Source organism: Pseudopipra pipra, chromosome 12 (genome assembly GCF_036250125.1).
Source record: "Pseudopipra pipra isolate bDixPip1 chromosome 12, bDixPip1.hap1, whole genome shotgun sequence".
In the NCBI taxonomy this organism is placed as follows: Eukaryota; Metazoa; Chordata; class Aves; order Passeriformes; family Pipridae; genus Pseudopipra; species Pseudopipra pipra.
Window position 1 is genome coordinate 9027079 of NC_087560.1, and position 27932 is coordinate 9055010.

General features: G+C 37.0%; 1 protein-coding gene across 1 annotated transcript in view; it reads left to right on the forward strand.

Annotated features, from left to right (window-relative positions):
• Window positions 1-213: 213 nt before the first annotated feature.
• MYO5C (myosin VC) overlaps window positions 214-27932 on the forward strand; it is a 33091-nt gene continuing 5372 nt past the window's right edge. The window contains exons 1-36 of the mRNA XM_064668761.1: window positions 214-290; window positions 2599-2709; window positions 3540-3705; window positions 3977-4121; window positions 4535-4691; window positions 5236-5379; window positions 6321-6402; window positions 6967-7074; window positions 7599-7705; window positions 8344-8609; window positions 9048-9129; window positions 9459-9599; window positions 10525-10650; window positions 11285-11368; window positions 12218-12352; window positions 12711-12808; window positions 13350-13436; window positions 13523-13634; window positions 14582-14793; window positions 15509-15674; window positions 16052-16198; window positions 16790-16954; window positions 17190-17283; window positions 17847-17910; window positions 19122-19302; window positions 19890-19983; window positions 20869-20932; window positions 21019-21099; window positions 21491-21671; window positions 22555-22648; window positions 23406-23457; window positions 23665-23830; window positions 24084-24171; window positions 24879-24974; window positions 25977-26131; window positions 27221-27310. Of these exons, the coding sequence (XP_064524831.1) occupies window positions 264-290; window positions 2599-2709; window positions 3540-3705; window positions 3977-4121; window positions 4535-4691; window positions 5236-5379; window positions 6321-6402; window positions 6967-7074; window positions 7599-7705; window positions 8344-8609; window positions 9048-9129; window positions 9459-9599; window positions 10525-10650; window positions 11285-11368; window positions 12218-12352; window positions 12711-12808; window positions 13350-13436; window positions 13523-13634; window positions 14582-14793; window positions 15509-15674; window positions 16052-16198; window positions 16790-16954; window positions 17190-17283; window positions 17847-17910; window positions 19122-19302; window positions 19890-19983; window positions 20869-20932; window positions 21019-21099; window positions 21491-21671; window positions 22555-22648; window positions 23406-23457; window positions 23665-23830; window positions 24084-24171; window positions 24879-24974; window positions 25977-26131; window positions 27221-27310 (4368 nt within the window). The 5' untranslated portion in view covers window positions 214-263. The remainder of the gene's footprint in view (window positions 291-2598; window positions 2710-3539; window positions 3706-3976; window positions 4122-4534; window positions 4692-5235; window positions 5380-6320; window positions 6403-6966; window positions 7075-7598; window positions 7706-8343; window positions 8610-9047; window positions 9130-9458; window positions 9600-10524; window positions 10651-11284; window positions 11369-12217; window positions 12353-12710; window positions 12809-13349; window positions 13437-13522; window positions 13635-14581; window positions 14794-15508; window positions 15675-16051; window positions 16199-16789; window positions 16955-17189; window positions 17284-17846; window positions 17911-19121; window positions 19303-19889; window positions 19984-20868; window positions 20933-21018; window positions 21100-21490; window positions 21672-22554; window positions 22649-23405; window positions 23458-23664; window positions 23831-24083; window positions 24172-24878; window positions 24975-25976; window positions 26132-27220; window positions 27311-27932) is intronic.

A 27932-nucleotide genomic window follows, 5' to 3' on the forward strand; every position in this document is an offset into this window, starting at 1 on the left:
CCGTCGGAAGGGACATTATTCCCGCTCCCTAAAGGTGTATTCCAGGTGCCAGCTGTGCCAGTGCGGTACCTGGGAGTGCCGCTCAGCTCCACTATAGGTACAGAGCAGTGAGAACGGGGCGGTGGCCGCGGGACGAGCCCCGCGGGGTGAGCGGGCACTGCGGGCACTGCGGCGGGCGGGGCCGGCCGGGAGCGGGGCCGGGCCGCTCCCCACGCCCCGGAGCGGGGGCCGGACCGCGGCCACCTGCGGAACCTGCAGTCCCGATGGCGCTGGCCGAGCTCTACACGCAGGTGAGCGGGGCACGGGGGGCAGCGGGGCGAGTCGGCCGTGCCGAGCCCCGGCGGGAGCGGATCGCGCTCTGTCGGGACCGCCTGTGGCTGTCCGCGCTGGCTGACTGGGATCATCCCGCAGATCCCAGGGCACCGGGGAGAAATACTCCTTTTTGCGGAAAACACACCTTTTTCTGAGACTCTTGGCCTTCAGGAGTAGGTCTCTGCTGTGCTAGCCAGCGGTTAGGCAACTTTAAGGTTTAACAAAGCCCTTCCCCTGGGCACTCAGTTTCGGAGCGCTGCGCTTTCTGCTGGGCAAATATTGAATGTGTGTGGCAGAACTTGGCCTTGAAACAAAGATTCTTCCTCCTTGGTGCACCTGCTGAAGTTTTTGCACAACTTTCCCCGCTTTTCCTGTAAGTCGCTGGATTGTCGTGGCGTATAATTTGTTTGCTTAGCTTTAAATAGCAAGACCAACATGGATATGTTAGTGATTTATAAGCCCATGTCTCCTCTGTTGCAACAGCAGCTGCCGTAACGAGCTCCCACTGAGCCCGGTGCTGCAGAGCTCTTCGTTCTTAGTGTTGGTGCCGCAATCGGAGCCGCTGGAAGAACAAACGGCAGTTTTCACTGGAATATTGTCAGGGAGCTGAAGGGAGGAAGGAGCGCGGGTGTAACCCGACACGGGAATGAGCAAACTCCCTTCTGTTTACCTGTGAGGCAGGGTTTGGAGACAGCCAGCTCTGTAGGCTGGGTGCATTTGCCAATGGAGGCTCCTGCAACTCCAGGGGCCTTTTCTGAAGAATCAGTGCTTTTGTCACATTGTTTTTCCTCTCTTTCTCGTCCGTGCAGTTCACCTTCTTACATGGGAACGCACTGTGTGCCCCTGAGGCTGTTTGGTGGTGATATTCTGACTTGCATAACAACAAATAAATAAAACAACAACCACCCGGAGGGTGGTTGGGTGCTGGAACAGTCTCCCCAGAGAAGTGGTCACAACACCAAGCCTGACAGAGTTCCAGATGTTTGGGTGGTACTCTCAGGCACGTGGTGTGACTGTTGGGTAGGGTCCTACAGGGCTAAGAGTTGGACTCAGTGATCCTTGTGGGTCGTTTGCAACTCAGCATATTCTCTGATTCTGTGAAAGAACTCAATTTAACAAGCATTTTTGTACACCAGGAAGTCAACATACCATAGGAATGACACAAAAGAAAATTTATACTTAGGTACACATGGAAAACTGAAAACTAGTTTAGCCATGTTTTTCATTTGGCCATTCAATAGATATTTGTGAAGCTGGGCTTTTATCTCTTTTGGTGGGATAGATGAAAACATTGACATCATAGGGGTTTGGGGTTGTTTAGAAAATGTCCTTGTGATTTTGGATGTTGCATGAAAAAATGCAATCCTGCTGAAAGCATCAGCAAAGAGGTATCATGGAAGAGGCTGAGGTTTCGGTTGATCATCACCTGATGTGCAAACCAGTTTGGCATATGGCTGACTAGAAAGATCAGTTTCTGTCCTTGGGGATCCTGAAAACTCACCTGGAGAAGTCACTGAGCAAGACAAGCTAAGTTGCAGAATGTCCCTGCAAAAGTCCCTCTTACCCTAAATTGTTTGGTGTTGATCCTTGGGAATAAGAATTAAGAAGGCTGTTGTACAGTGCAGTTTGTAGGGACCTGTGTGGGCACCCACCATCATTCAGTAGGGGTTCTTGGGGCAGAGACCCTCATGTTCTGAGGATCTACTGGAGCTTCCAAGGCTTATCCCAAATTAAGAGAGGAAAAAAGTCACTTGTGCTAAAACTAACAGTTGTGGCACCAAAATGAGAAGGTATATGAGTCCCCAAGGTATCTGTGGGTCTGTTAACGCTCCATGAAATCCTTGACTAATGTTAATTTTTCAAGTAAGCAGCTGCAGCAGTTCTCATGGGTTTATTTAAACAGTTTAAACTGACCGTGAATATAGTGAGGGTAAGGGAATTAAATGAAGGGTTCTGTCTATCAAAACATAAAGATGCTGAAAGATTATACATTATGGTTGCTTGTGTAAGTAGGGATGGATGAGATTGCTTTGTCAAACCCTGTCGGGATGAGAAGGACACACTCCACATCACTGAAGTAATTCCCTACTTACTGAGGTTTACAGCTGTGTTATGTCCTTTTAAGAAGTGCTGTTTCTGATGGCTTCTCAGGCAGAACATTTGAAGAGTTTGCTTATGCTTCAGCGTTTTACCTTCAGCAAAGGAGAACTAGATGGCTTGAACAGCATATTTACATTCAAATATGATAATAGCTAAGCTAACTATTATCTTGTTTTTCTGTTCTAGTACAATAGGGTTTGGATCCCTGATAATGAAGAAGTTTGGCAGTCTGCAGAAATCACAAAAAACTACAAAGCTGGAGACCGTTCTCTCCATGTGCAATTAGAAGATGGAACTGTAAGGAGAAAAGCCTGAATTATTGTGGGGTTTGCTGAAATATATTTATGTGGAAATATAGGACTCATCATTATGAGATCTAAATAATACGTCCATATTTTCTTTTTTTATCATATTGAAATTTGTACAGTAAACAGCTGCTACTCAAAAATATGAGGAGTGCAATTCTACTATCTGTATGACATAAGTATATAGCACATACCTCAAAGATCACTTTTGAAACAAGCCCTGAAACTCATCTTAAGTTGGAGGAAAGCAGTTATCCTCACAGAGCTAGCTGGTACTTCTTTCTTCCCTGAAGTTGTTGCCTTATGTAAGATCTGTTAATTTTAGTATCCAAGTTCTTTACAGATTTAATATTTTGAAAACAGCATTTCTGTATTCCTGTTTCATAAAGACAAGTATTAAATGAATGATTAAATGGATTTGTTGAAAGAAACAGAAGTGAGTGTTAATCTTTGTGTAAAGAAAACTGAATGGTTGCAAGTAAGGATGGTTATAGAGTTGCCTTGAGTTCTGACCAGGTGTTTGCTTTCATTCAGTTGCAGCTGGTCTGCTGCTTTTATCTGTACTTGAAATATGCATGTGTTTAGAGAGCTAAACGTGTTTACCATTTTTACAAAATAACGTAAATAAAGAGAATGTAACTTTCTTTTTCATAAGCAACAAAGAGCTCCAAGTCCCCCAAGTTCAGTGGGATGTATGGAATTGATGAAACAGATCAGACAGTGCTCCATCAACTCTGTAACTTTGTGCAAAGGTCAAAGATGAGTTCCTGTTTATGCAAACATAATGCATTTTATGATGTTTCAAGTAGTTTTTGTTGACAGGAACTGAATTACCCTGTTGATCCAGCTGCTTTGCCACCCCTACGAAATCCTGACATACTTGTTGGTGAAAATGATCTCACTGCACTCAGTTATCTCCATGAACCAGCTGTTCTACACAATCTCAAAGTTCGTTTTGTGGAGTCCAAACTTATCTACACATACAGTGGTAAGCAAAGTAAAATGCAATATTTAAAAAAAAAAAATTAAAAAATATCTTGGGTTAGTTTTCAATATGATGTGAGTAATATTTTCCTCAGGTATGTTTTAACTCATGTTAACTGGTTTTATGTACGAGCATAGACTTGTTTGTTGATCAATATCTCCTACCTAGTTTATAAAATGTTGCTGCTTTGTATCAGTTTAAGTGTTGTTGCCAAAAATGAGCATTTCATTTAACTAACCTGTGTTTTATTTTTGTTTTGCTCCCTTGGTTGTAGGAATAATTTTGGTTGCAATAAACCCCTATAAAGAGTTGCCAATATATGGAGATGCTATTATCCATGCATATAGTGGGCAAAACATGGGGGACATGGATCCACATATATTTGCTGTGGCAGAAGAAGCATACAAGCAAATGGCAAGGTTCAGTATGTTGTTTAATGTACATAAATAACACTTGAAGTCTAGTGGCAGTGTTCATTGTCATTTAACTGTGTATGTGCCACTGGTTATTAAGAATACCTTTGAATAGGTGGCTTAACTAAAGGAGGACGAATTCCTTAACCAGCTGAGGAATTTCTAGAGTTCATAACTATTTTCATTCTTGATGGGGGGTAAAACACTTACTTAGCTCAGTGAATAGCAATGACACCAACCTAGAGATTACAACTGGTGTAAGAGAAGAATAGATGAAAGATGGAACTGATATATGAGAGTTGACCATAGCTGTGATTTCAAACATTTGTTTCAAATTTATAATTCTTACATTTATACATGATTTTAGACACGTCTGATTTGAACTGTCTGATTTAAACTGTCTGATTATTTGGTTCTAGAAATAACAAAAATCAGTCTATTATAGTCAGCGGGGAATCAGGAGCTGGAAAGACTGTGTCTGCAAGATACACTATGAGGTACTTTGCCACTGTGAGCAAGTCAAGCAGCAATGCACATGTGGAGGATAAAGTATTGGCATCCAATCCAATAACTGAGGTAGGTTTCAGAGGGTGTCTGTCAAGCCTGTACTCATCAAGGAAAGAATTCCATGAGCTGCTGGGAATCTTTGTTTGAAGTCTTTCAAGATGTTTTGTCTGCTTGAGTTAGATATCTAATTTAGAAGTTTAGCCTCTGAATATTACTGATGGACCTTCAGGAAGGTCCTGTCTGAGTTACCAGTGGCCCTTTGGAGGCACTAGTTTGCCTCCAGAGTGTTGTCTGGCCACCTATTAGATCATGAAAAAACAGTATTGAATAAGTTGTTTGTTTGTTTTTATTAGTTGGAATAGAAACCAGCTAAGGTTCCTTATAACGGAAAAACATACTTTCTCTAATTCTCAGTTTATGTAACATTATACTGTTTGACTTGAGGTTTGTCTTCAGTTTTGGGCCTCAAAATTTAAGTAACACAACTCAATGCTGAGATTGATCCCTGAGCACCTTTGATTTTAGAAACTTGCAGCTGAGTCAAGTTTTGTCAAAGTTATTCTTATGAGAGACCCAAGTAAATCAAATCATTAAAGTTTATAATTTTTTGTAGGCTGTTGGCAATGCAAAAACCACACGGAATGATAATAGCAGTCGATTTGGAAAATACACTGAAATCAGTTTTGATCAGAGTTGCCAAATCATTGGAGCTAACATGAGAACATACCTGCTTGAGAAATCCAGAGTTGTCTTTCAGGTGGGTAAAATAAAGTTTAAAATAGTCATTGTCAGTATAGCTACAAAAGCACTATACTTTACTATACTTTCCTGATTTCATATAGAGAATATTATGTGAAGTTCTGAATAGTGTGTCTAATCAGCATTGGATTTATTTTTTAACAGGAGATTATATTATTTATAAAAAGAAACTATTTTACTTCGTGTTCTTCCTTCTGTTAAGTGAAGGATGCATCTCAGGGACAATTCCCTGAGATAAGTACAAGAAGTATTTGAGAAATCTGTAACATGCTGTCACAACAGTAACACATGCCAGCTGTATCTGGAAAGGAGCAGCATAGGTAGGGTAGAGAGAGTCTTGGTAAAAAACTGGCTGAAAATTTATAAGGCCAAGGCTTATTGCATGTGACTCACTACAGGGTCAGGGCATAATTGTGATGATATCCTAAAGAAAGCATTTAATTTTATAAAACTGTTTTCACAAAGGTTTCTTTATTAATAGTATTGCAACTTTTTAAGTACACTGAAAAATATTTCTATATATTTGCTGCCTGAAGGATGATTTGAAAATGGAGGGGTTTCAGAGTTACCACAGGGCAGTGTTTCAGCTGACACTCCTACACAGTTGTTCCTTACAGTATTTGCCAGTTCATATTAGTAGATGGTTGTTGGAGCTGAAGAAATTATTATAGTAACATCCTTGGGGAAAGAACTCAGCATACTGGTAATGGAAATAAAGTATACTTGAATGTATCACTTCCAAAGATCATGCTGAAATCTAAGATGTGCCGTTTTAATATAGAGCAATTTCTTTGCCAGACTATGTTGCAGCAGAATTTAGCCCTCAGGCATCATTATCACTTTACAATAGTCTTGAATATCAAATGTTTTTCTGTTTGCTTCTTTGTTCTGTTGTTAATTATTTTTTTCTGTAGTGTTATTCTTTGCTTTATTTTACAGTCAGAGAATGAGAGAAACTACCATATATTTTATCAGTTGTGTGCATCTGCTATGCAGCCTGAATATAAACATCTTAAATTGGGTAGGTCTCAAGAAAATAATCTACTCATCATTTTTGCAGTGCAGTATTTTTAAGGCTGGGATTTCAAATGCTAGGATGTTAAGTGCTTTATAGCATAAATCTCACAGCCTTAAAATGGGACCTGCATTTTTAAGACACTTAGCTATTAATCCTGTTTGTTTTGAACTTGGTAGCAAATCCTTAGTAACTCAAGTAGTGCACAATCAAGTACCTAAGTGCCTTTGAAAACCTTATACTTTCTGTAGTGACAGGTGCCTTGACAGTTTAGGGGCTTGATTCACTTGTCTACAGAGAAGCTGGGAGAAGCAGACCTTAGGTATATGTTTACTCAGTCTCCATTGTTTATTAGATGAAATATCAAGATTTCTAGGAATTATGAATACTAATTTCTGTCAACTGAGTTACGCTCATGGATTTCTCTCAGAGAAAAGAGGACCTCCAGCTCATCACTGAAATGCTGTCATCTGCCATCCTCTTTAATTTTTTGGTATAAAGAGTTTTAACAAATGGCTATCCCCAGTCCCTAATTTTTGCAGGATTACAAGCTTTGCTTCTTATCTATAGGAAGCGCAGAAGAATTTAACTACACACGGATGGGTGGCAGCACTGTAATAGAAGGAGTTGATGACAGAGCAAATATGGTGGAAACTCAGAAGACATTTGCCTTACTGGGTAAATTCTTGGGGATGTATTTTCAATAGATTTTTCTTTTTTTATGAAATGGGCAAAAGTGGTTTGTTTCTGAACTATCCAAAATGTTAGTAGTAATTACCAAATTAGTTTCTTTCATAGCTTATTTATTGTACTCTTAGTCTGTTTTAAAAGTACTAGGCAGGAGCAATTAGCAATTGGTGTTAATTGTTAATGGTCAGAATCACTGACGGCTGGAGTCTTCCTGGCCCTTAAGCTAACATGCTGTGACAGAAGTGGAATTGGAAGCTTCTTTGCCCCTGTATGGCTTATGTGAAAGCCAAATTAGACTTGAGCTGGCACTTGGGGAGGTACAGGAATTTATGCCTAATCTTTCATCGGATCAGACAGGCAGAAAATTGGCAGAACCAAGGATTTGCATAGTACTCCTCAGAGATGCTGTACAATTCTTGGCTACACAACAAAGCAAGTAGTCCATCATTGTTCTATTTTAATTAATTGTACTGTTTCTGGGTATTTAAAATAATTGAGAATTGTTTTTTTAGGTCTGAATGGGGATTTTCAGATGGATGTTTTTAAAATGCTGGCAGCAATCCTACACTTGGGCAACGTGGAAATAGCAGCTGCTGGAGATGAAAGATCATCCATCAGTGTAAGGAAGTAGCTCATTCATATACCAACATTTCCTATTATATTCTGTGCCAGAAGTCCTTTAGCAATAGTTTCTCTCATATCTGGGGCTCTGAGCAGCGTTAAATCTGGTGTAATAAACTTGATTGATTTCTCCATCTTCATCTGTACAGAGGCACAGCGAGAGTCAACACAGATGCTGTTTTGTGCCCAAGTTCAGAAAGTCTTAACAAAAGGCAAAATGTGGCTAAGAGTACCCCATATCCAATTGATCCACAGCTGTTGGAAAAGCCATTTGGGACTCTCTGCAGGATACAGGAAACAGAGCTTTGTCAAAGCTTCTCAGAATGTGTCCCAGCAAGCTGTGCAAATCTAAAAAACAAGAACACCTAAACGCAGACTAAAGTAACTTTCTTTCAGTGTCTTAATCCAAAGCATCTCACCCAGTCCAAGTTTTTCTCTCCTGTATCAGGAGTTCTATCCAGCATTATTTGCTTCAGCTCATCTTGGTATTTTGCCAGACAAAGTAGTAAACACAGCCCCTTGTCTATCTAAAAATAAAAATCGTAGTTTGATGTCAGCAGTGCAAGGATTTCACTGTCTAGACAACAGTTAATGTAATAAATGTAATCTAATAATATTTACTCATCTTTTTTAAAGATGGAAGATAAACATCTCAGTATATTCTGTGAACTTCTGGATTTAAACTGTGACAAAATGTCCCGATGGTTGTGCCACCGAAAGATTATCACAACCTCAGAGACTGTAATAAAGCCAATGACAAGAGCTCAGGCTGTTAATGCAAGGGATGCTCTGGCAAAGAAGATCTACTCTCATTTATTTGACTTTATTGTGGAAAGAATTAACCAAGCTTTGCAGTTCTCTGGCAAGCAACATACTTTTATTGGTGTTTTGGACATTTATGGGTAAGACAGTCTCTGGAAACAAATTAACTTCTAAGTTGTGCCTTTTCTTTAGAGTTCATAAGAGGCATTTTTCAGTTTGTGCTGGTAATGGATTTGGAGGGGGTTGTTTTACTAAAAGGTCATGGTCATATGAGTTCTTTAGCATCCAGAGTAGTGGAAATGTTCAGCTACTATAAATATTAGTATCTTTTGTGAATGAGGTTTAAATTTAACTTCTGATATGATACTTTTAAATTTAACTCTGGATTTTTTTAGCTGTGTTATATGTAGTAACATTAAATTCTAAAGAAGTTTTGAAATGCCTTAACATCTTCATTGGTTTTATGGCTAGTTAATTTTCTTGGAAACATTAGGATAACCTTGAAATCTTTTAAAGATACTACCATTTGATTTTGATATCGAGGGATGTTTTCTTTTCTTATTTGAATTGTGTTTCAGATTTGAAACATTTGATGTGAACAGTTTTGAACAATTTTGTATCAATTATGCTAATGAAAAGCTACAGCAGCAATTTAACCTGGTATGTTCTTCTATTTGTTACAGTTCTTTAGCTTACTTTACTTCAGTTTTTAGATTATCAATAATGGATATTAGCAAATGCTATTTGTGCTTGAGTAATGGATATTTCTGGAGAATGACTATCCAGTAATAAACTTTTTTTTACATGTATGCATAAATACACATATACATATGAAAATTTCTGGGTTTATTTTCTTACAAGACAGACATGTAATATAATCCAAAATATTTTTTCTGTCTTATGTATACAACCATGCACATGCACACACTGTATTTATTTTCTTCCTTAATTGTCGTAACCTTACATTTGCATAATTTTCACATATCCAGCATGTCTTTAAACTTGAACAAGAAGAATATATGAAGGAAGATATCCCATGGACTTTAATAGACTTCTATGACAACCAGCCTGTCATTGACCTTATTGAAGCTAAAATGGGAATTTTAGAACTTCTGGATGAAGAGTGCTTGGTAATTTAAAAATTCTTGCATTTAGAGCTCATAGAAAAAAAAACCCCTCCATAGATTTTTACAAGTTGGGCTTATAATCCATATTTTGTCCTTTTATATGGGAAGTAGAGCATTTTCCTCATAAAAGGAACATTAAGATTTGCCCTCTATTTGGTAATTTTAATTGTAAGCCTCTTAGTCTATTTTGCTCTTGTAGAACTAAGAACCTAAAACTAGATCCTTAGCTAGAAGACAATCCAGTCATTAGAGTTCTTCACTGTGAGGGTAGTGCAGTACTAGAACAGGTTAAGCAGAGGTGCAGTGGGATCTTCATCCTTTGACATTTTCTGAATTTTAGTTCAAACAGCAGTTATCCAAGCAGGAATTTGGACTGGTCAATCTCCAGGGGTCTATTCCACCAGTATTTTGAAAATGAAAGTATTCTACAAATCACTAATTTTGATACAAAAAAACCCCCAACAGTCTCGCTTTTTAATAAGTACTTGTTGAATGCACCAGGAACAGGAACAGGTCGGGGAAAGTTAAGCCCTGTTAAAATGGTCTCTAAAAGGTGTTTGGGTGATATTGGCAATCTGTACCTCTTGGAATCCATGGAGTAATATGGGTAACATGTTCTGCTCACTAGCATTCTCAGGGGTCACATTGTCCCCATTTGCAGGTAGCATCCTCTCAGGACAAAATTATTTATGACTCACCAGAGAATTAACTCTAGTCATCAAATTTGTGGATTAATACAACGCTCTTTCATAAAATGATTTGCTACAGGGAACCACTGATTAGTTTGAAGACACAAAAACTAGTTGTTATCAGGCCTCATAATTCACTGAAGATGTTTTATTCGGAGTATTTATTGACAGTAAGTGTTTTTGCTGCCCTTAACAGTCCAACAAGTTTGCTAAAGAGATCACCCTTATCATTTTTACAGTTACCTCATGGAAAAGATGAAAACTGGCTTCAAAAGCTGTATAATAATTTTGTCAGTAAAAATGCACTCTTTGAAAAGCCGAGGATGTCAAACACGTCTTTCATCATTCAACACTTTGCTGATAAGGTAGAGTGTAAACAACCCAGTAATGTTTCACTGTGTTTCTAGAAATAGCTCATTCAGAAAAGAAACAGAATTAGAAAATAGGAAATATTAACCACACTTGTTTGGAACTTCTATAAAATTGATCTTCAATACATAGTGCTATTTATTTATTGGTGATAGTGTCTGTAATGTGCCATTTAAACATAAGAAGTGCTTAAGATAATGAATTTGAGAGTACAAAAATAAATCATCAAGAAAAAAAGCAGAAAAAGAGTAGAGTGTATAAATAGAATAGTTACAATTGTAGCCCAAACACATTTTAATCTCAGTTATTTACATTTCAAATGTAGTATTCCTTTTTTTGATATTTTGATTTGAAACCCTAGAATAATGAAGAAAGGAGGAAAGAAATTCCTAATGAAGGCAGAAGGAAATTGCAGTTGACAGTGGATTCTGACAGTTTGTCTTGCTTCTAAATTTACAATATGCATGTATGTAATCTTGAGATAATGGAACTGGGAAAAGAAGAATTTCAGCCATCATGTTTAAGACTAATAAAGAGCTCTTGGCTACTGCAGCTGAGAGAGTAAAAATTATTGTTTTGCTAACAGTTTATGTGTTGCTGAGAAGTTAATGATTTTGCCTGTTTGCACAGGTAGAATATAAATGTGAAGGATTTCTGGAAAAAAACAGAGATACAGTACATGAAGTATTGATTGAAATCTTGAAAGAGAGCAAGGTTTGTGAACAATCAGTAACGACTAATTTTTTGAATATCTGATTTTACTGGGATTAATTCAGATCTGGTTTTAAAATATTTGTTTTGATATAAAATTAGTCTTAATTTTTTTTTTAATATTATCCAAGGATATATTTTTAACATAAAAATAATATAGAAGATGAAAAACCACAGTGTTCAACTTCTTCGTATCTGTGCATTTACTCTGCCAGTTATGTTGGAGGTTTTTTTAATATCTCCCTTGAAGGCCATTTTGTAATCCTTGTAACCGAAAAACTTTTTTTTCCTGTAGTCATTATGTGCAGCTTTGATAGGTAGTTTATCATTAACAACTGCCTTTGTTTATTCTTCAAAAGAGATTAAGAGAATGCCAAGGCAAGGAAAACATCAGATGTCTTATATGTGCCTGCCACTTCCCGTCTGCTGGAAGGCCCTGTCCCTTTGAAGTCTACAGCCTTGAGTTAACTTAAGAAGTTAGCTTCATCTGACCAAAAAAACATAATCTTGAATTACATATTGTGAAAATATAACCTTAAGTGGTCTTATTTTTAACTCTGCTCTGTGTTTATGTCCGTATTTGCTCATACTGAAATAGCTTTTGCAGGCTGCCTTAGCAGCTGCTGAATTTTGTCTGTGAAATGTGTAAGTGCTTTGCAACAGACTCAGAATCATTCCAGCTCTTTCTTCAGTTGTTGTTTGTTTGTGGCTTAAATACCCAGTTCCAAGTCCTGCAATACCTGGCCTAAGCATTAAGGGGTTTGCACTTTATGCTGTAGTAAATGTAGTTTTTATTTAAATGTTGCTACAGTTACACAGTATTTAACTCTGATTCTTTCACCACACTTTTAGTTTCATCTGTGTGCAAATTTTTTCCAAGACAATCCAGTGTCCGTTTCACCTTTCAGTTCAACTATAAACATCAAATCTGCAAGACCTGTTCTCAAGTCACCCAACAAACAGCTCCGGACAACTGTTGGCAGTAAGGTACTACAGAAACGTGCCAGTCTATGATGCTTGTGCTTTCAAGGAAGTGTACTGGGCAGTCTGAGAGTGTGATACTGGATCCTGTTATTGTTCATGGGGGACTGTCCAGTTTTCAGGACAGCCAGAACCACCCACAGTGCAGTGCTCCAGGACTGGGTATAAGTGGGTGTGTTTAACTTAAATATAGGAGACTCCTAGGTACATCAAATTAAATTTCCTGCATTTAAGATGTAAACACTAAGAATATATATCCCAGTGTCCAGCCAAAACCTAATAAATAATTAAAAGGCTAAGATTTGACTTCTTGCTTAGCTGGAAATGTTTCATCAGCAAAACTGTTATGTCTGGTATTTTCTAGTTCCGGAATTCTTTGTCTTTGCTTATGGTGACACTCAATGCAACCACCCCTCATTATGTACGGTGCATAAAGCCAAATGATGAGAAGTTGCCTTTTGAGTAAGTACATTAGTGGTGTTGAACTGTTCCATTACCTTTAAAATTAAGAGTATTTTTCCATTTCACTGTAGCAACATGTCTGCAAGTTAAATTCTTACTGTTGAGCAACTTCCCATATGGAACATATTTCTCCTTTCAAGGTAACTAAAGTAGAAAAAAATTGTCATTTTACAAAAATAGAATAATTCAGTAGTAGTTATTGATACCTTAAAAATTCTTTATCATCCTAATATTTTTTAAGTTGTATGTTAGTGTTTGTGTATTTGTGAGAACATTTTTAGGGGTAAGGTTGCCCACCTTTGGTTTAAGTTGATGGATATTTTGAATGGCATGGACTAGCACCAGTTTATATTCAAGGAGTAAAACCCATTGCCATTTTCTTTGTGAACATACCTTTTGTCCACAGAAGTACTTAAAAAAGCTTTAGAAGTCAGAAAAAGTGTGAACAGTGTTGAAATAGAAATTCAGTTAGTAAAATGGTTCTAATTATTACAGCATGCCAAACCCAGCAGAAACGTAAAATATAACTCTGCTTTTTTAGGTTTGATTCAAAAAGAGTTACTCAGCAGCTACGAGCCTGTGGTGTTTTGGAAACTATTCGAATTAGTGCACAGAGCTATCCATCCAGGTAGGGGTGGCAGCGAGCCTCCTTGGGTCAAAAAATATTTAGTTGTCTGTTAAATGAAATTAATTAGTTAACTTTTAATTTTCCAGGTGGACTTACATTGAGTTTTTCAGCCGTTACAGCATTCTTATGACACAGCAGGAGCTCTCCATCAATGACAAGAAGCAGATTTGCAAGATTGTTTTGCAGCGGCTAATCCAGGTTAGTTTGTAAGCACCAACCCACAGATGTACTGCAGTTTCTATTAGTAATAAAAGGTCTCTTTTGCCAAGAGTAGTATTTCTCCTCAAATAGGGAAGATATTTACGTTATTACTGTTTTTCCTGATTTAGTGTGCTGTACACAGGCTTGTGAGTCAGTAACCTTGTGTTGTGGCACAGTCATGATGTGGCCATAGACAGAGAATTTAAGCACTCTGTGCTTAGCATTATCACTTGCAAAATGGAAGATATTCTACCTGTATTTATAAACCAGTGAACAGTAATGGTATAGATTTGTCAAGTATTACAAGCACAAGAGGGCTTTTGATGGTGGAATGCAGCATGTTGGAGAACTGTTCTAAAAATGTTCTATTTTGCACAGCTCTCCTATTCGTTAGACGAGCTGGTAGTGGTGAGGCTGGTCTCAGTCAAGCCAGCAACTCAAGTCAGCGTGTCAGGAGTGAGTTCAGACTCAGGGATGTGTAAAACCAAACACAGGCACACTTGCTGCATAGCTCTGGCACAGGCCAAGGGTAAGAGCCTGAACTTAAAAGCAGCTTCACCCCTGAGTTTTTGCTCACACAGGTCACTGATTCAAGGCCGGAATTGTGCATCAAAAGGTAGTGTTGAGCCCATGGAACCTTGGGAGACTTGTAGAAGGGGGTGAAGAGGTTGTTTTCAAGGCTTTGATGATAAGTCCAAAGCCTCCCTTTAATTTTAGATCACTAGTGTGCAACTTTTGATGTAATTCTCTGGGTCTTTTCCTGCTAAGTGGATTTTCTCCCCACATACTCTTATCTACAAAGAGGACAGAGAGGATATTCTTCTGTAGCAAGATCATGTCATTTCAGAAGAGCTTGCCTGAAGTGACAATTTATAAAAGGAAGAGAATGTCTGGGCTACAATAATAAACTAAAAACTCAATATACCTACTGTTTTCATTTTCAGGATCATAACCAGTATCAGTTTGGGAGAACAAAAATTTTTTTCAGAGCAGGACAGGTTGCTTACTTAGAAAAACTGCGATCAGATAAGCTGAGACATGCATGCATCATGATCCAAAAGAGTATTCGGGGCTGGCTGCAGAGGAAGAAATACCTTCACACGAAGCAGGCAGCTGTTACCATCCAGCAGTATTTCCGGGGGCAGCGGACAGTACGGTACTCTTGGCTGATACATGAATTCGCTGTTGGGGTGTGTCTGAAGGCAGATAGAAGATCAAACTAAAGCCCAGAGTGTCATTTTTATGAAAGAGCAATTCAGGCTGTATTTTCATTTCCTCTGGATTGTAATTGTGGACTTGGAAATGTTCAAGTTATTCAGCTGATACGAAGAATGTACTCTTACAGGTTTCTAATGCTGTCTGTCAGATTCCTGAGAGGCCTCTCTACCTGTAAGCTCAGTCCTTAGCTGATGATATGTGAGCCAGTTTTCAGCAAGGGGTTACTGCTGAGCTTCAGGGCCAGAGAAGGTATCAGGGAGCAGAAAGGAAAATCAGTTTATGGGGTCTACAAATTAGTATGCACAAATTATTGCAAGGAGTTATGCAACAAGGAAACTGCACCAGTCATTTACAAAACAGACTGAGAGAAAGATGGCTCTGTGTAGGCTTGGAAATTTTCAAAAAGAGAACAGAACAACAGCTTGGGGACAGATGTCAAAGGCTGTGGATAACTCCCTCTCCTTCACTTTGCTTGAAGAAAAAGCTTTATTTTAGATAGCAAATGCCTGTTTTCAGTATCTTTTTGTTTTGTTTTGTTTTCAATATCCTTTTTCAATGTCTTTTGTGTGTGTATGTTTGATTTGACTGACCAAAGGAATGAGCATGAGAAATCTAATGTGACCTAAGTAAACTTTGTTGTCTTTTGAATCAAGGCAAGCTATAACTGCAAGAAATCTGAAGCAGACGTGGGCAGCTATAACGATTCAGAAATACTGTCGGGGTTACCTGGTCCGTAGACTTTGCCAGCTCATCCATGTGGCTGCTGTAACAATACAAGCTTATACAAGAGGATTTCTAGCAAGAAAAAAATATCAGAAGGTACAGCCCATCAAAATTTTAATTTCAGTGACTAGAAACAGCTGTTACTCTATAAGAAAAATGGAGACAAGGACAATGATCCCCAATACTTTATCTTTTGCATATCTCATATCTTCTACTCTGTTTTTATATTGTTACTATAAAAACACTGAATCACAGTAGATACCAAGAACATTGTCTGGTTTATACTTAATGCAGATCATTTTGTGTGATTACTACAGTGGCTCAAATGTGTCTGCAGTCTGGTAATTTCAGTATTTTGATACGTCCATGAGAAGCATCATGCTTACCGGTGTACGTAGACTCACAGACTGTTGTAATTGCTGCTGACAGAGCCATAGATAATTACAGACAGATGTTAATATTTTGTTTTAAAGATGCGTGAAGAACAGAAGGCTGTGGTCCTTCAGAAATACGCCCGTGCGTGGCTTGCCAGGCGCAGGTTCCAGAATATTCGGCGCTTTGTGCTGAATATCCAGCTCTCATACAGAGTGCAGCAACTGCAGAAGAAGATAGAGGAACAGGTGAGGGAAACCAGTTTATGATTTGTACTTTATCATATCTGTTCTAGTAAAAGTGCTTATGTTGACTAGAGGCTTATGTGAATTTAAACATCTGTATGTTACTTGAGAAGACGGGAGAATATGCAAGGGATATGGTCCCTTATAATAAACTACTAGACTTCCTACATCCAGGCTAGAAAGAATCCCCTAGGATTTCCTAATATTTGTGGGTTAGTTATGCAAATGAGAAGAATCTGCAATGAACTTTTTTTTTTTTTAATTGTTTCTTAAGTAGTCCATCCGGTCTCTGAACGGGGTTACTTGTTAGTATGAAGGATGTGTGAGATACTGCTCTGGTACAACATATTTAGTAATTTTTGGGAAATTCCACATTATGTTTATTTTGCGTTTTATTTTTGAGAGCCATACCAATCAAATCATCTTTAAAATGGTAGTTTTAATCTAATTGAGGGAAACAGTCCCTGGTTGAAATAATCATGACTGGTGTGGGATGGTGAGCAGAAGTAGGTCAGGTGCTCCCTTCAAAATTCTATGGAACAGTTTCAGGTGTGCATTTTTTTGTTTCCTTTTAACCCGTCCTGCTCATTGTAGAGTAGAGAAAATCATGGTTTGCTGGAACGATTGACCAATTTGGCTTCAGCTCATATGAGTGACACGGACACAATTCAGAAACTCGAAGCAGATCTTGAAAAGTTAACTGCTCAAAAGAGAACATACGAAGAGAAAGGGAAAAAGTATAAAGAGGACAGCGAACAGGTAAGTTATAATTGCCATCTGGGTGCTTTTATTTTTAAATCCTCTTTTTTCGGTTACTGGATTTATCAGATGCATGATTTGAGAGTTGCTAGGTAACTATACTTTTTTGTGTTTATGTGGGAGGCAGCAGAGAAGGAAGGAAGTCCATAGATGCTTGTTAAAATGTAACATCTTCTGTGACCTATTTCTTCCTCCTTTGTAATTTGTATATTATGCTTGCTTTTTGTGTGTACAGAAAATCTTAAAACTTGAGAATCGGAATAAAGAATTACAGGAACAGAAAGAGACCTTAGAAATAAAGCTCCAAGAAAAAACTGAGGAAATGAAAGGTACAATAACTAAAGGGAGTTCCAAAGGCATTGTAGTGGGGTAAATTTGTAAAGTCAAGTTTTCAGCAAAAGTAAATTACTTTTGTATTAATAAGAGCAAAATAAATGCTGAATTTACATTAATTGAAATTCATGTTTAGAATGTGTAGTGCAAATGCTTTTTATTTAATAATTAAATTAAATTTGTTCTTTCAATAGCAAAAATGGTCCTCCTCTTATGCTTCCTGTCTCATGGACATGTATTCCTTCAAAGTGTAGCTTCATCCTTGGTTCCTTTAATTGATTCCTTTGAGGAATCTAGTTCCAAAGGACACAGGCAGCACATGAGATCAAGTATACTTTAGAGGAATAACAATTTAGTGTTTCAGAACCTTTTCTCTATTCTATAGCATTCCTTATAAAGTGTACTGTGATGATTTTTGGCACTCGAGAGAGTAATTTCAGCCTCAAAATATGTTAAGGATTACTTACTTAAACAAAAATTTCTCTTTGTGGTCATACTGTTTTAATAAATGTACATAATTTCATGAAAGTCTTTGAGACATTGAAATATCTTTTGACAGAGAAAATGGACGACCTCACAAAGCAACTCTTCAGTGATGTACAAAAAGAAGAAAAACAGCGAATGTATGTAATCTGAATTTTATTGCTTTGAAACAGCTTTCATTTTTTTCTCTTTCCCTACCTTTCTTTCTCCTGCTGTAAATGTGTTATGTTGACATCCCTTATGAATCTATCCAAGTTCTTGGACATTAATGCTAGTCCTGAAGTACTTCATGCAGAGTTTAGGAAAGCACATGCTTGTTCGTAGGTCAGTCATGTGCAGGAAATCATGATGAGACTGTTCCTGCTTTTTCAGTTTCCTGTCTTTTCATGTGTCTTTCTAAGAATTGAAAGGCAACCTTGATCTGATGGTTTCTTTAGAAATATCCTCAGAATTCGGTCAGGACTGGAAGAGCAGCTGCTGGCCATGCCAGTCAGAATTCCTGTGAAGTGAATTTTAAAGGGCAGAATTGAAATATTCAGTATAAGGAAAGGCAGTGTTTGTAAAAGGACATTTGCTTAAAGATATAAAGAAAAGAACTTTTTCCCCTCCCTTTGGTGTTTCATTTGCAGTAGTAAAAATCCTGTTATTTTTCAATAAATGGTTGTTGCTTTGCAGCATACTTTTCTTGGATCAAGTACTTATTTCCCAATAACTCTTTTCCAGTGTAAGACAGAACCTCAGGTACCAGAAAAATGCTGTTTTCTGAAGTGCAGAGTGCAATCAATCACAGTCCTCAGGTCTGGAAGCTGTGTCATATTCCAGCTCAGTCTGATTTCAGCTGCCAATTACTTCAGACTGTACTAAAAGGACTTCTTTTGCTAGGTTTTCTGCTTTGCCCATTATCTATATTATGTTGGAAGCCAGTCCAATCCATCAGGGACTAGTGGAAAATGGAAAACTTCTTGCAATGTTTTACTGAGCAGGACACAGGGCTTTCTGTTGCTTTGTCCTTCTTCAGTGCTGACTGTGGCCATAAATGTAGTGGAAAGTTACTCAGGCAGGCTAACTCACAGAGTTAGAGAACTAGCCTTGAAGTGGAATAAACTCAGTTTTGCCTTTCATTCCGTCCCAATATCTGAATTACATGTAGTGAAGTCTATGGACATTCTTCTCCCATTATCATCCATTTTGCAGATTGATTCTGAGCATATAGGATGGCATTTTCAAGTAATTGTGGTTCATTTAAATTTTCTTCAATGAGACATGTCCTTCAAATTAAAACTAAAACAAAGCCCACCCTTTCACTTATGACTGTAGAAAAATAAAACCACCTTTCTGTTGTCTTCTGTAGGATACTTGAGAAAAACTTCCAAAATCAGAAGCAGGAATATGAAAAGGAGATTGAATTGCTCAAGGGAGAAATTAAGATTCTGAAAGAAGAAAAAACTCAGCTGCAACATCAAATTCAGCAAGAAAGTGTCATTCAGGATGGCTTGAAAATGGAAGTAGGACAGCTTACAAAACAAGCACAGGTGAAGCATGATGCATATTTCATTTTGGAGTCTTTGCTAGATAAAGCAAGTAGAGAATGTGCATGTTTTATTCATAAATTATCTTCACCATTTTTTTATCTTCAGTGCACTTTTAGAACAAGTTATAATTAATAAACTATATTTGATACACCACTATGTAGCAGTGTGTTCATGTAGTACACAATACGAGTAAGTTACTGCAGTGCATGTTTTCAAGAATAATTGTGCTTGAATATTTATGCATTTAAATCCGTGGATCTTTTTTCCTTCCTTTTCCTGAGAATGTATTTGTTTCTCAGGGGATTTTTCATAAATGTAGTTTATAAACTGAACCTGAAAGTAGTACTTTTGTGTAAAGTCACATTTTTTTTCTCTGAGTCAATTCCATGGCACAAACACATATTTTTTCAGTACATCACATTTTTTTTCTGCTCTGATGCCTGAGAACCAGATACTTTAAATACAACACATTTCAAGCCTTTTACCATATGAACCTGTTCCTACTTATAACTATCCTTATGATTTAATTGTTACTCAGCCCTTGTTTTTCACTACTTGTCTCAGTCTATAATTTTTCTCTGATTCAGAAAATACCTGAGTTACAAAAGGAAATCGAGCTGCTACAGACGCAAAAATTGGATGTGGAAAAGCAGGCCCACTCACAGAAGCGAGAATTGAGGGGTAAGATACACACCAGATAATGCAGAGAACTTACCAGCTATGACATGGAGACAGTTTAAATTGCTTTCTTCTGTGTTAGCTTTGATGACACTCCTGTTCTCTTTCCCATCCAATACTGATTTCATTCTGTTTATATATTTACTCACATGGGGGGAAAAAAGACTCAACAGGTGAGTTTTACAAAGTGATCACTGAATACTGAGATCTGGTGTACCCCTTTGAAAAACCTCTGATTTCAGACATTTCTCCTTTGTGTTTAAAAATCAATACTAATAATTTAAACTTCACTTAGAGTTTAAACTTCACTTAAAGCTTAACAAATATCTTGCAGAGACCTAAGAATGTGGAAACAGTACATTATCCAATGAAGTTTTCCTTCATCTTTAGCCTTAGGTCCAATAATGTCAAATATGCTTAAATAACTTGCTGAGTTGGGTTCCCTTTGGGAAAAGGTACTTAAGAAGCACCACTGTTGTGGACTTTGTTCACTTTGTTCATAGAGAAAACCTGTATCTGCAGCATTTAATGTAGTAACCTAGCACTAGATGACAAATCATCTATACAGCTCTAGCAGTTGTTCAGATTCAGACTGGAAAGGTGTAACTTTGCACTGAAAGTTTGGTGTGTTTAGAAAAAAAAAGCACTATTGGTGGTACACCAATCTAATGCACCTGCATGTCCCATAGTAAACCCAAGTTCCTCATTGTATTCTTGTAGTAAATCAGATACTTAACCAAGAAACGGGAAAGAACCTCATAGATTTAGGAAGAGGTTTGTTTAATTTTTGTAATTAAGCGTAATTTGAAATGTGCAGAGAAAATAATTCATATAATAAACTTTATTAGTTTATTCATGTAATAAAATTCTTTTTTTTTTTTTTTACAGAAAAGATGTCAGAAATTACAAAACAGCTTCTTGAAAGTTATGATTTTGAAGACGTGAGAAGCAGGTAATTTTGTCCTGAGGTCTCTTAAAAAAACCTTAAGAGATGCATTTTGTTCACGTGCACACTCATGGTACTGCCTTGCATTCCAGACTCTCTGCAGAGGATTTGGAACACTTAAATGAGGATGGAGAACTGTGGTTTGCTTATGAGGGCTTGAAAAAAGCTACAAGGTTAGTTCAGTTCTTCAGTGTTTTCATAACTGCAAGCTGTGATCTAGAAAATAAATTGGAAGATCAGTGAGTAACTAATTTGAGAGTGCAGCACTGAACTTCTGTTTAAGAAATGAACAAACACTACGTTATATGATGGGCTGAGCAGCTTAAAATCAGTTTAACAAACTTTAAGTTAAAGTCAGTGAGTAAGTGTGTATGTATGAGTCAAAGAAATGTGTTTCCTCTGAGATATCATGCATAACTTTCAGCTCCCTTAACGCACAGGTGAGGTAATGGAATATCTCTGTGTTAATCACAGTACTTTGTTTTCATTTCATATTAAACTTGACCCATTTCACCAAGGTCATTCTGCATCTGCCATGTTCTTTCTCCCTTTTTTTTTTAACAGAGTATTGGAAAGTCATTTCCAGTCTCAGAAAGAAATATATGAGAAGGAGATTGAAGGTTTGAACTTTAAAGTTGAACACCTTAGTCAAGATATAAATCATCTACAAAAATTATTCCGGGAGGAAAATGACATAAATGATGGTATTCGACTTGAAGTTAGCAGGCTGACTTCAGAAAACCTGGTAAGATCAAGGTGTAGTAATCAAAGTGTAGTAGTACAATCCAAATGTGTTTGTGGCACAGAGCACTCAAAATCTTGCAGTCATGTCCTTGAATCCTCAAGGCTCAAACAAATGGGGCCATCTAAGATTGCACATCCATAAGGCTCTTTCCCTGTCTGCTTGGGGTGGTGTGTAAGGAAGCAGCCAAATTTCTTGTCCAGCTCTACAGTTTGTTGGGGCAGCCTCACAGAGATTCTTTTCCGTTTTCTTTTGCATAAACCCGATTTGAGATTTTTCTTCAGAAGCCTCTTCGAAGTTCTGAGACTCTCCCCACCAGAGGGCAGCTGAGCATAGCAAAACACACCAAACTGCAGGCACGGCTGAAGAGTGTGGTAATTGGTGCTGTGCAAAACTGTCTGACACAAGGAACAGATATTATTCCAGAAAATAGCATATACCACATAATTTTTCTGAAAAATAATTGAAGAAATATTTTCAAAGCAAAGTTATGAAAATTGAAAATATAATAAAAAGTTATTTACAATGTTATTTTAAAAAAAAAAAAAACATTTTATGGCATATTGAGGGCTTTTTTCCACTATTAATTGAGCTGGGGAAATTAAAGCCACAGTGTAATTTCCTTTAAACTGGAACAGAACAATGGTACTACTGGGACAGTCAAACAATTTGATTAGCTCACTATTTAATTTTTAACAGTGGCCAGCAGCAGGTGCCTCCAGCAAAGTTAAACAAGTCAGGCAAGCAGGTAGCAGTGCTCCCCCAGAGTCTCTCCTCTGGTTTTGACTATTTTCAGTTGAAACTCCTGAAGTGTTATAGGAACTACTGCAGGCATTTGAAAAGAAGGAAGATGCTGAGATACACAAATCTCCTTTTCCTCTAAAAGGTGATCCCAGATCTTAAACAGCAAGTTTCTGAACTTGAAAATCAAAAATTAGATCTTGAAAACCGTCTTCAAGAGCAGACTGAAAAGTTGAAAGGTAAAGTACCAGTATGATCCCTTGTCTTTCAGTTGTTCAATGGATTCCCTCTATTTGAACTTTTAAAAGTTGAAGCAATATTCTGTGACAGCTTCATTGCTGTATTACTTTTCTTCTTAGTAAAATGTAAGAGACACAATGAAAAAATATGTTGTATATTTTATATCTCTTATTAAAGAATAAAATACGTGCAAGCATGTGCTTTTTTTTTTTTACCTTTTTGAGGGCATTCAGTTCTATAGTTTGGATGTCTACAAATGTATTCAATAGGGCTCTGCAGAGAATATGTGGAGTGCAGTATGCCCTTTGGAAACAGTCATAAAAAGGAAAGATGATTTGGAACTTAAGGCTTACTCCATGAGATGGACTTAAGAGAGTGCTGAAGATTCAGAGTCAGAGGGAAAAGTTCTTGCTGAGTTTGCTTGTTTGAAAGTTCTTCTCAATTTAGGAAAGCATACTCTGCTGAGTATTCTGAGTGTCTTCCTAGGCAACTGATTTAAAATTTAGAAGTATTTTTACTGCCACCTGCAAGAAGTTAGTAGCATGAAAATTCTTCATCCCGTGTAAATTTCTTTATGTCACATATTTCTCTGCTACATTATCTGGCAGGTCATTCAGTTCCATTAGATGGAACAAAATTATGAGTGTAAGAAGAGATTAACTGAATACCAGTACAGAACAGTAAATGACTTTGATTTTGTTGTTTCTCTTTTGTTTTGGGTTTTGTTGCTATTTATTACTGAAAAAAAAATGAAAGAGATGTCTAATCGGCTGCATTATGAGCTAGAAGGGACTAGAACACAAAGACGGTAATTTTTATTTTATTTTTTTTAATTTAAGAAATGTAGTCACTATAAGCTGTGGTAACAGAGTCAATTAAACACCTTAAAGTATTACATTTCATGTAAGATTTACCTTACAGTGCTGTGTACAGTTAATAAGTAATGGATGAGTATGATATAACTATGCTTTAACAAAAGATTAAGAGACAAGACTTCTTATCTACCTATTTTTAGAACTAATGAGGCTCAGAATGAAGTGGAGATAAAACAAAAAGAGACTCTGAAGGGTACAACCCAAGAAATTGAGGGGCTGAGCAATGGTTTGGTGCAAGATGAAGTCCAGGATGAAGTACAAAGCAAGATAAAACAAGTGACAACTCGATTCCATGTGGAAAACATGGTGAGGAAATGAAATTGTCATTAAGAAATTGTACCTGAAATAAAAGATAAAAAGAATGAAATAATGATTTTGTGGTATGGATAGGATGTTTTCTCAATTAATTGAGGGAGAAAAAAAATATGAAGGTGTTTCTTCCACCAAATATAAGTAAAAGCACATCATAGCACACTGTAATTGTGGCAATAACATAGAGCAGTAGAAAACAAACTTTTAATTGTGTTTACTCTGAACTCACTGACTTGGATTATTGCAGGATCTTGAAGAAAAATTAGACATGAAAGATAGAATAATAAAAAAATTGGAGGATCAGATCAAAACTCTTACCAAAACTCTTGAAAAAGGTAAGATATTGTTATGTGATCTGTTTTTTTAATAGCTTTGCATGGTCAGTGTCTGTTTGAAGAAAAATGTATTTAAAGAGGTGAAGTTTGGGGTGGAGTTAGAAATTCAAAACGTCAGGAAAATGTGCCAGGGGAACCACCAACAGAAATTACATAAAAGTCATTTCCTGGTTTGTTTGGTTTTTTTTTTTAATAGGCTAAATAATAGGCACATATGGGACCCAGACTATATGATAAATATTAAGCCAGAGGCATAAGGTTCTGTCAACAGAAGTTAACACGTACCCTCACACAAACTGTCTCTGAGCCAAAAGTTAGTTTTGCGTGGGATGAGTAACTCCTCCCATTATCCTTCAAGTGGCAGGTGGTTCCTGATATGAAGTTAGTTTGTACAAAGCTCTTATATACAATGTAGTTGTTTGCTATAGAAACCTCTTAAGAATATTGCAGAGGTGCCTTAATGTAGAGATGTACTGTTGCTGTTTATTTGCCTTATTAACACAAGTAATTCCACTGAATCCAGCGAAACTATTCATGAACAATATAAATGCTTAACTCATAGTGCTTGGAAGCATAAGCTAAGAGCATTAATGTGAACAGGCCTGTACTCTATTATAGAGAAAACTGCTTTTCCCCAATAGTTTGCTCTGATGTGACCATTAGCTCAGCCACTAACCTGGAATTAACAGTACTTTTGTGTTTGACAGCTGAAGCTCATGTGCCAACTTCGTCCAAAGAGTACATTGGAATGATGGAGTACAAAAAAGAGGATGAAGAAAGGATCATTCAAAATCTGATCCTTGGTATTTTAGTAAAACTTGACATTTTCTAAGTTGTCAACAATATTCAGAACACTGCAACAAAAACTACAAGGCCATATTTCACTTACATTCAAAGTTGCCTTTTTCCCCACTCCCTTACCACCAATACAACTTGGAGGCTCTGCATTGCTCTTTTTCTATTGCCAGACATTTGAAGTACAGAAGTGCTTTATCTGTGTAAAAATCATTTGTCTGACTCCACATAATGCTGACTCTGTTATCTTTTTTTATTATTTATTCACCTCTAAAGCTCTAAATCTCAAGAGCACACCAGGGACTTGAATTTATGTTCTTCCTGGTCATCTACTAAGTCTGTAAGTCACTGGGCTTACATCCATGTGTGATGGTTACTCTCCTGTCTGTCCTTTCCATATCATTCTCTTCACTGAAAGGAACTGTACTTTCATGTTTGTCTTGTAGAAGAATTTTGTCCTTCATCTGTGTTACTTTACCATGTCAATTTTGCTGCCAAATCAACTTTTTGCATTACCTTACAATCAATATTAAATTCAGCAGATTTTCTATGCACATTGGTACCATTATTAAATTAACAACATCTGCCTTTTCTTATCAGCTACTTCAGCCTTGTGAATGTGTGTATCTTTGTGAACAAAGGTGTGTCTTTAAACAATGCCTAAATTTGTGGGGCCTCCAGTAGGTAGTTAAATGCAAATTGCTTTTTGAAGTTGTTCTGCCTGGCATTGCCCATACTGGACCTCAGAATTTGCTACAGTACTCTCCTAACTCTCTGAAAAACTTAATTAATACTATTATGTGTGCAATACTGTTACAGAAATTTTCAGAAACCAGCAATTCATCAGTAAATCAATTATGAAGTGTCTGGTCCCTGAAGACATGAACCACATAGTGCTTCTTTTTCAGAATGATAGATTGAATCATTGAATTCTTATATAATAAATATAAGATTATTATTATATTATATTATTATTATAAATATATAATTCTTATATAATCTCTATGCAGATTTAAAGCCACGTGGAGTTGTAGTTAATATGATACCTGGCCTGCCAGCTCACATCCTATTCATGTGTGTGAGGTATGCAGATTATCTGAATGATGCTGACATGCTGAAGTCTTTCATGAATGTAACCATTGATGGTATCAAACAAGTTGTTAAGGTAGGAATTGTGTTTGGCTGTAATATATTGTACTTTTTTATTTTTAACATAAAGTATCAGATGCATGCATAGTACCTGGGGAATGCCAACACTTCCATTGCTGCTAGTCCTGTAATGGAATGATGATCATTAGTGACACTTTTTGAAGTTTGCAGTAGTATCCCTGTAAAGTCTCCAGGTAAGGTTCAGCTGTGCTGAACACAGAATGCATTAACGTAAATTATTTTTATCTGAAGAACCTCTTGACAAAGTAATTAAAAATATTTTTCATTTTACAATGAGCAGCTAATTAGGTGAAATGCACCTATGCTTTCAGCACTGGTAAAAGTCAGATGGACAGAAATGAAGGTTAGTATGTCTGGCAGCAGGCAGATAGCAGAATTATTAGAGGTTTTTACACTGCTCTTCTACCAGTGTAATAGTTTTTTTCTGATATGTCATTTGGTACTGCAACACTAGTACCAAAATATTAAAATTTGTTGCCAGCCAGTTTACAAAAATTAAGTTGTAAAGAATTGTTAGCCTGTTGTCTCATCTGTGTAACAAATTCAGCTCTGTGAATGCTTTGTTGTGGATTTATGCCTGGAAACACCAAGCAAGCACAGACAGGAATAGACTGTGGTTTATGCAGTTGAACATATTGTACAGAGAATGCCTATAGTTTGTTTAGAAACAAATTTATAGCACAGTTTATCTGTTAGAAAAGCTTTTTTGCACATAGTTAGAATTATTTATTTGTAGTTCAGTTTCATTGCTGTGTGCAGGCGTTGTTCACACTTCTTTGCAGGAAGCCCTCCAGTACACCACACTATCCATAGGAATGTGCAAAGAACTGTTTGTTCAGGCTAATTCATTTAGCCAGTCTGTCATATCAGAATACTTAAACAGTATTTACCAAATAAAAGAGGGATCTTTGCTATGTGTGCCTGAAAACACAAATGATTTGTTCACCTAGGATGTTACAGGTGCTATGTGCTCCTTGTGCTGTAGATTGACTCTATTATGCCAATGCTGTAATGGTCTTAAGTTTAGTTATTAAATTAACTTCATGAGACAATACCATAATAAGATTGCTTTACTTATTTTCAGGAACATTCAGAAGACTTTGAGATGTTGTCCTTTTGGCTTTCCAATACATATTATTTCCTTAACTGTTTAAAACAGTACAGTGGGGAAGAGGTAGGATTGATTTAATAAAATAATGTCATTACTTTACTTTTAATAAACTTTAATTGGAATTAAAAATAGTGATAATAGATGATTATTCACCAGCTCACCACTGTTCCATCCAGGTATTTAGATATTCAGATTGCTGTGCAGTGGTATTATATGTCTTATACAAATAAAAAAAACAGTATAGAACTAATAGATGAAGTGAAATCAAGGAAACATCAAAGTGCTGAAGTAGGTTAAAGACATGACCTGAGAACTGCTCCTTAATTTGAACTATTTCACATGAGTTTAACGTAGGCTGGACTTAAGATATCCAGCTATCTATCTATCTATAATATAAAAAAAAGTTTTACTATTTTATTATTGGGACCTTTCAAGCACCTACTGCTACCAAAATAAGGCTACAGAAGAAAACCTTGGGAAAGAAACAAAACAATAAAATGTTCAGTTTTTTCCTTATTTCAGTTGCTTGTTTAAGCTAAGTTTTATCCTGAGATTCAAAATTCTTTTTTAATTATTTTCAATTGAAAACTCTTACTATATTTTTTTGGCTAGGTTTTATAGATTCAGATAGACTGAATGAAATTAGAGACAATAGAATAAAAGTCTTCAGGATTAAAGGAAAGAG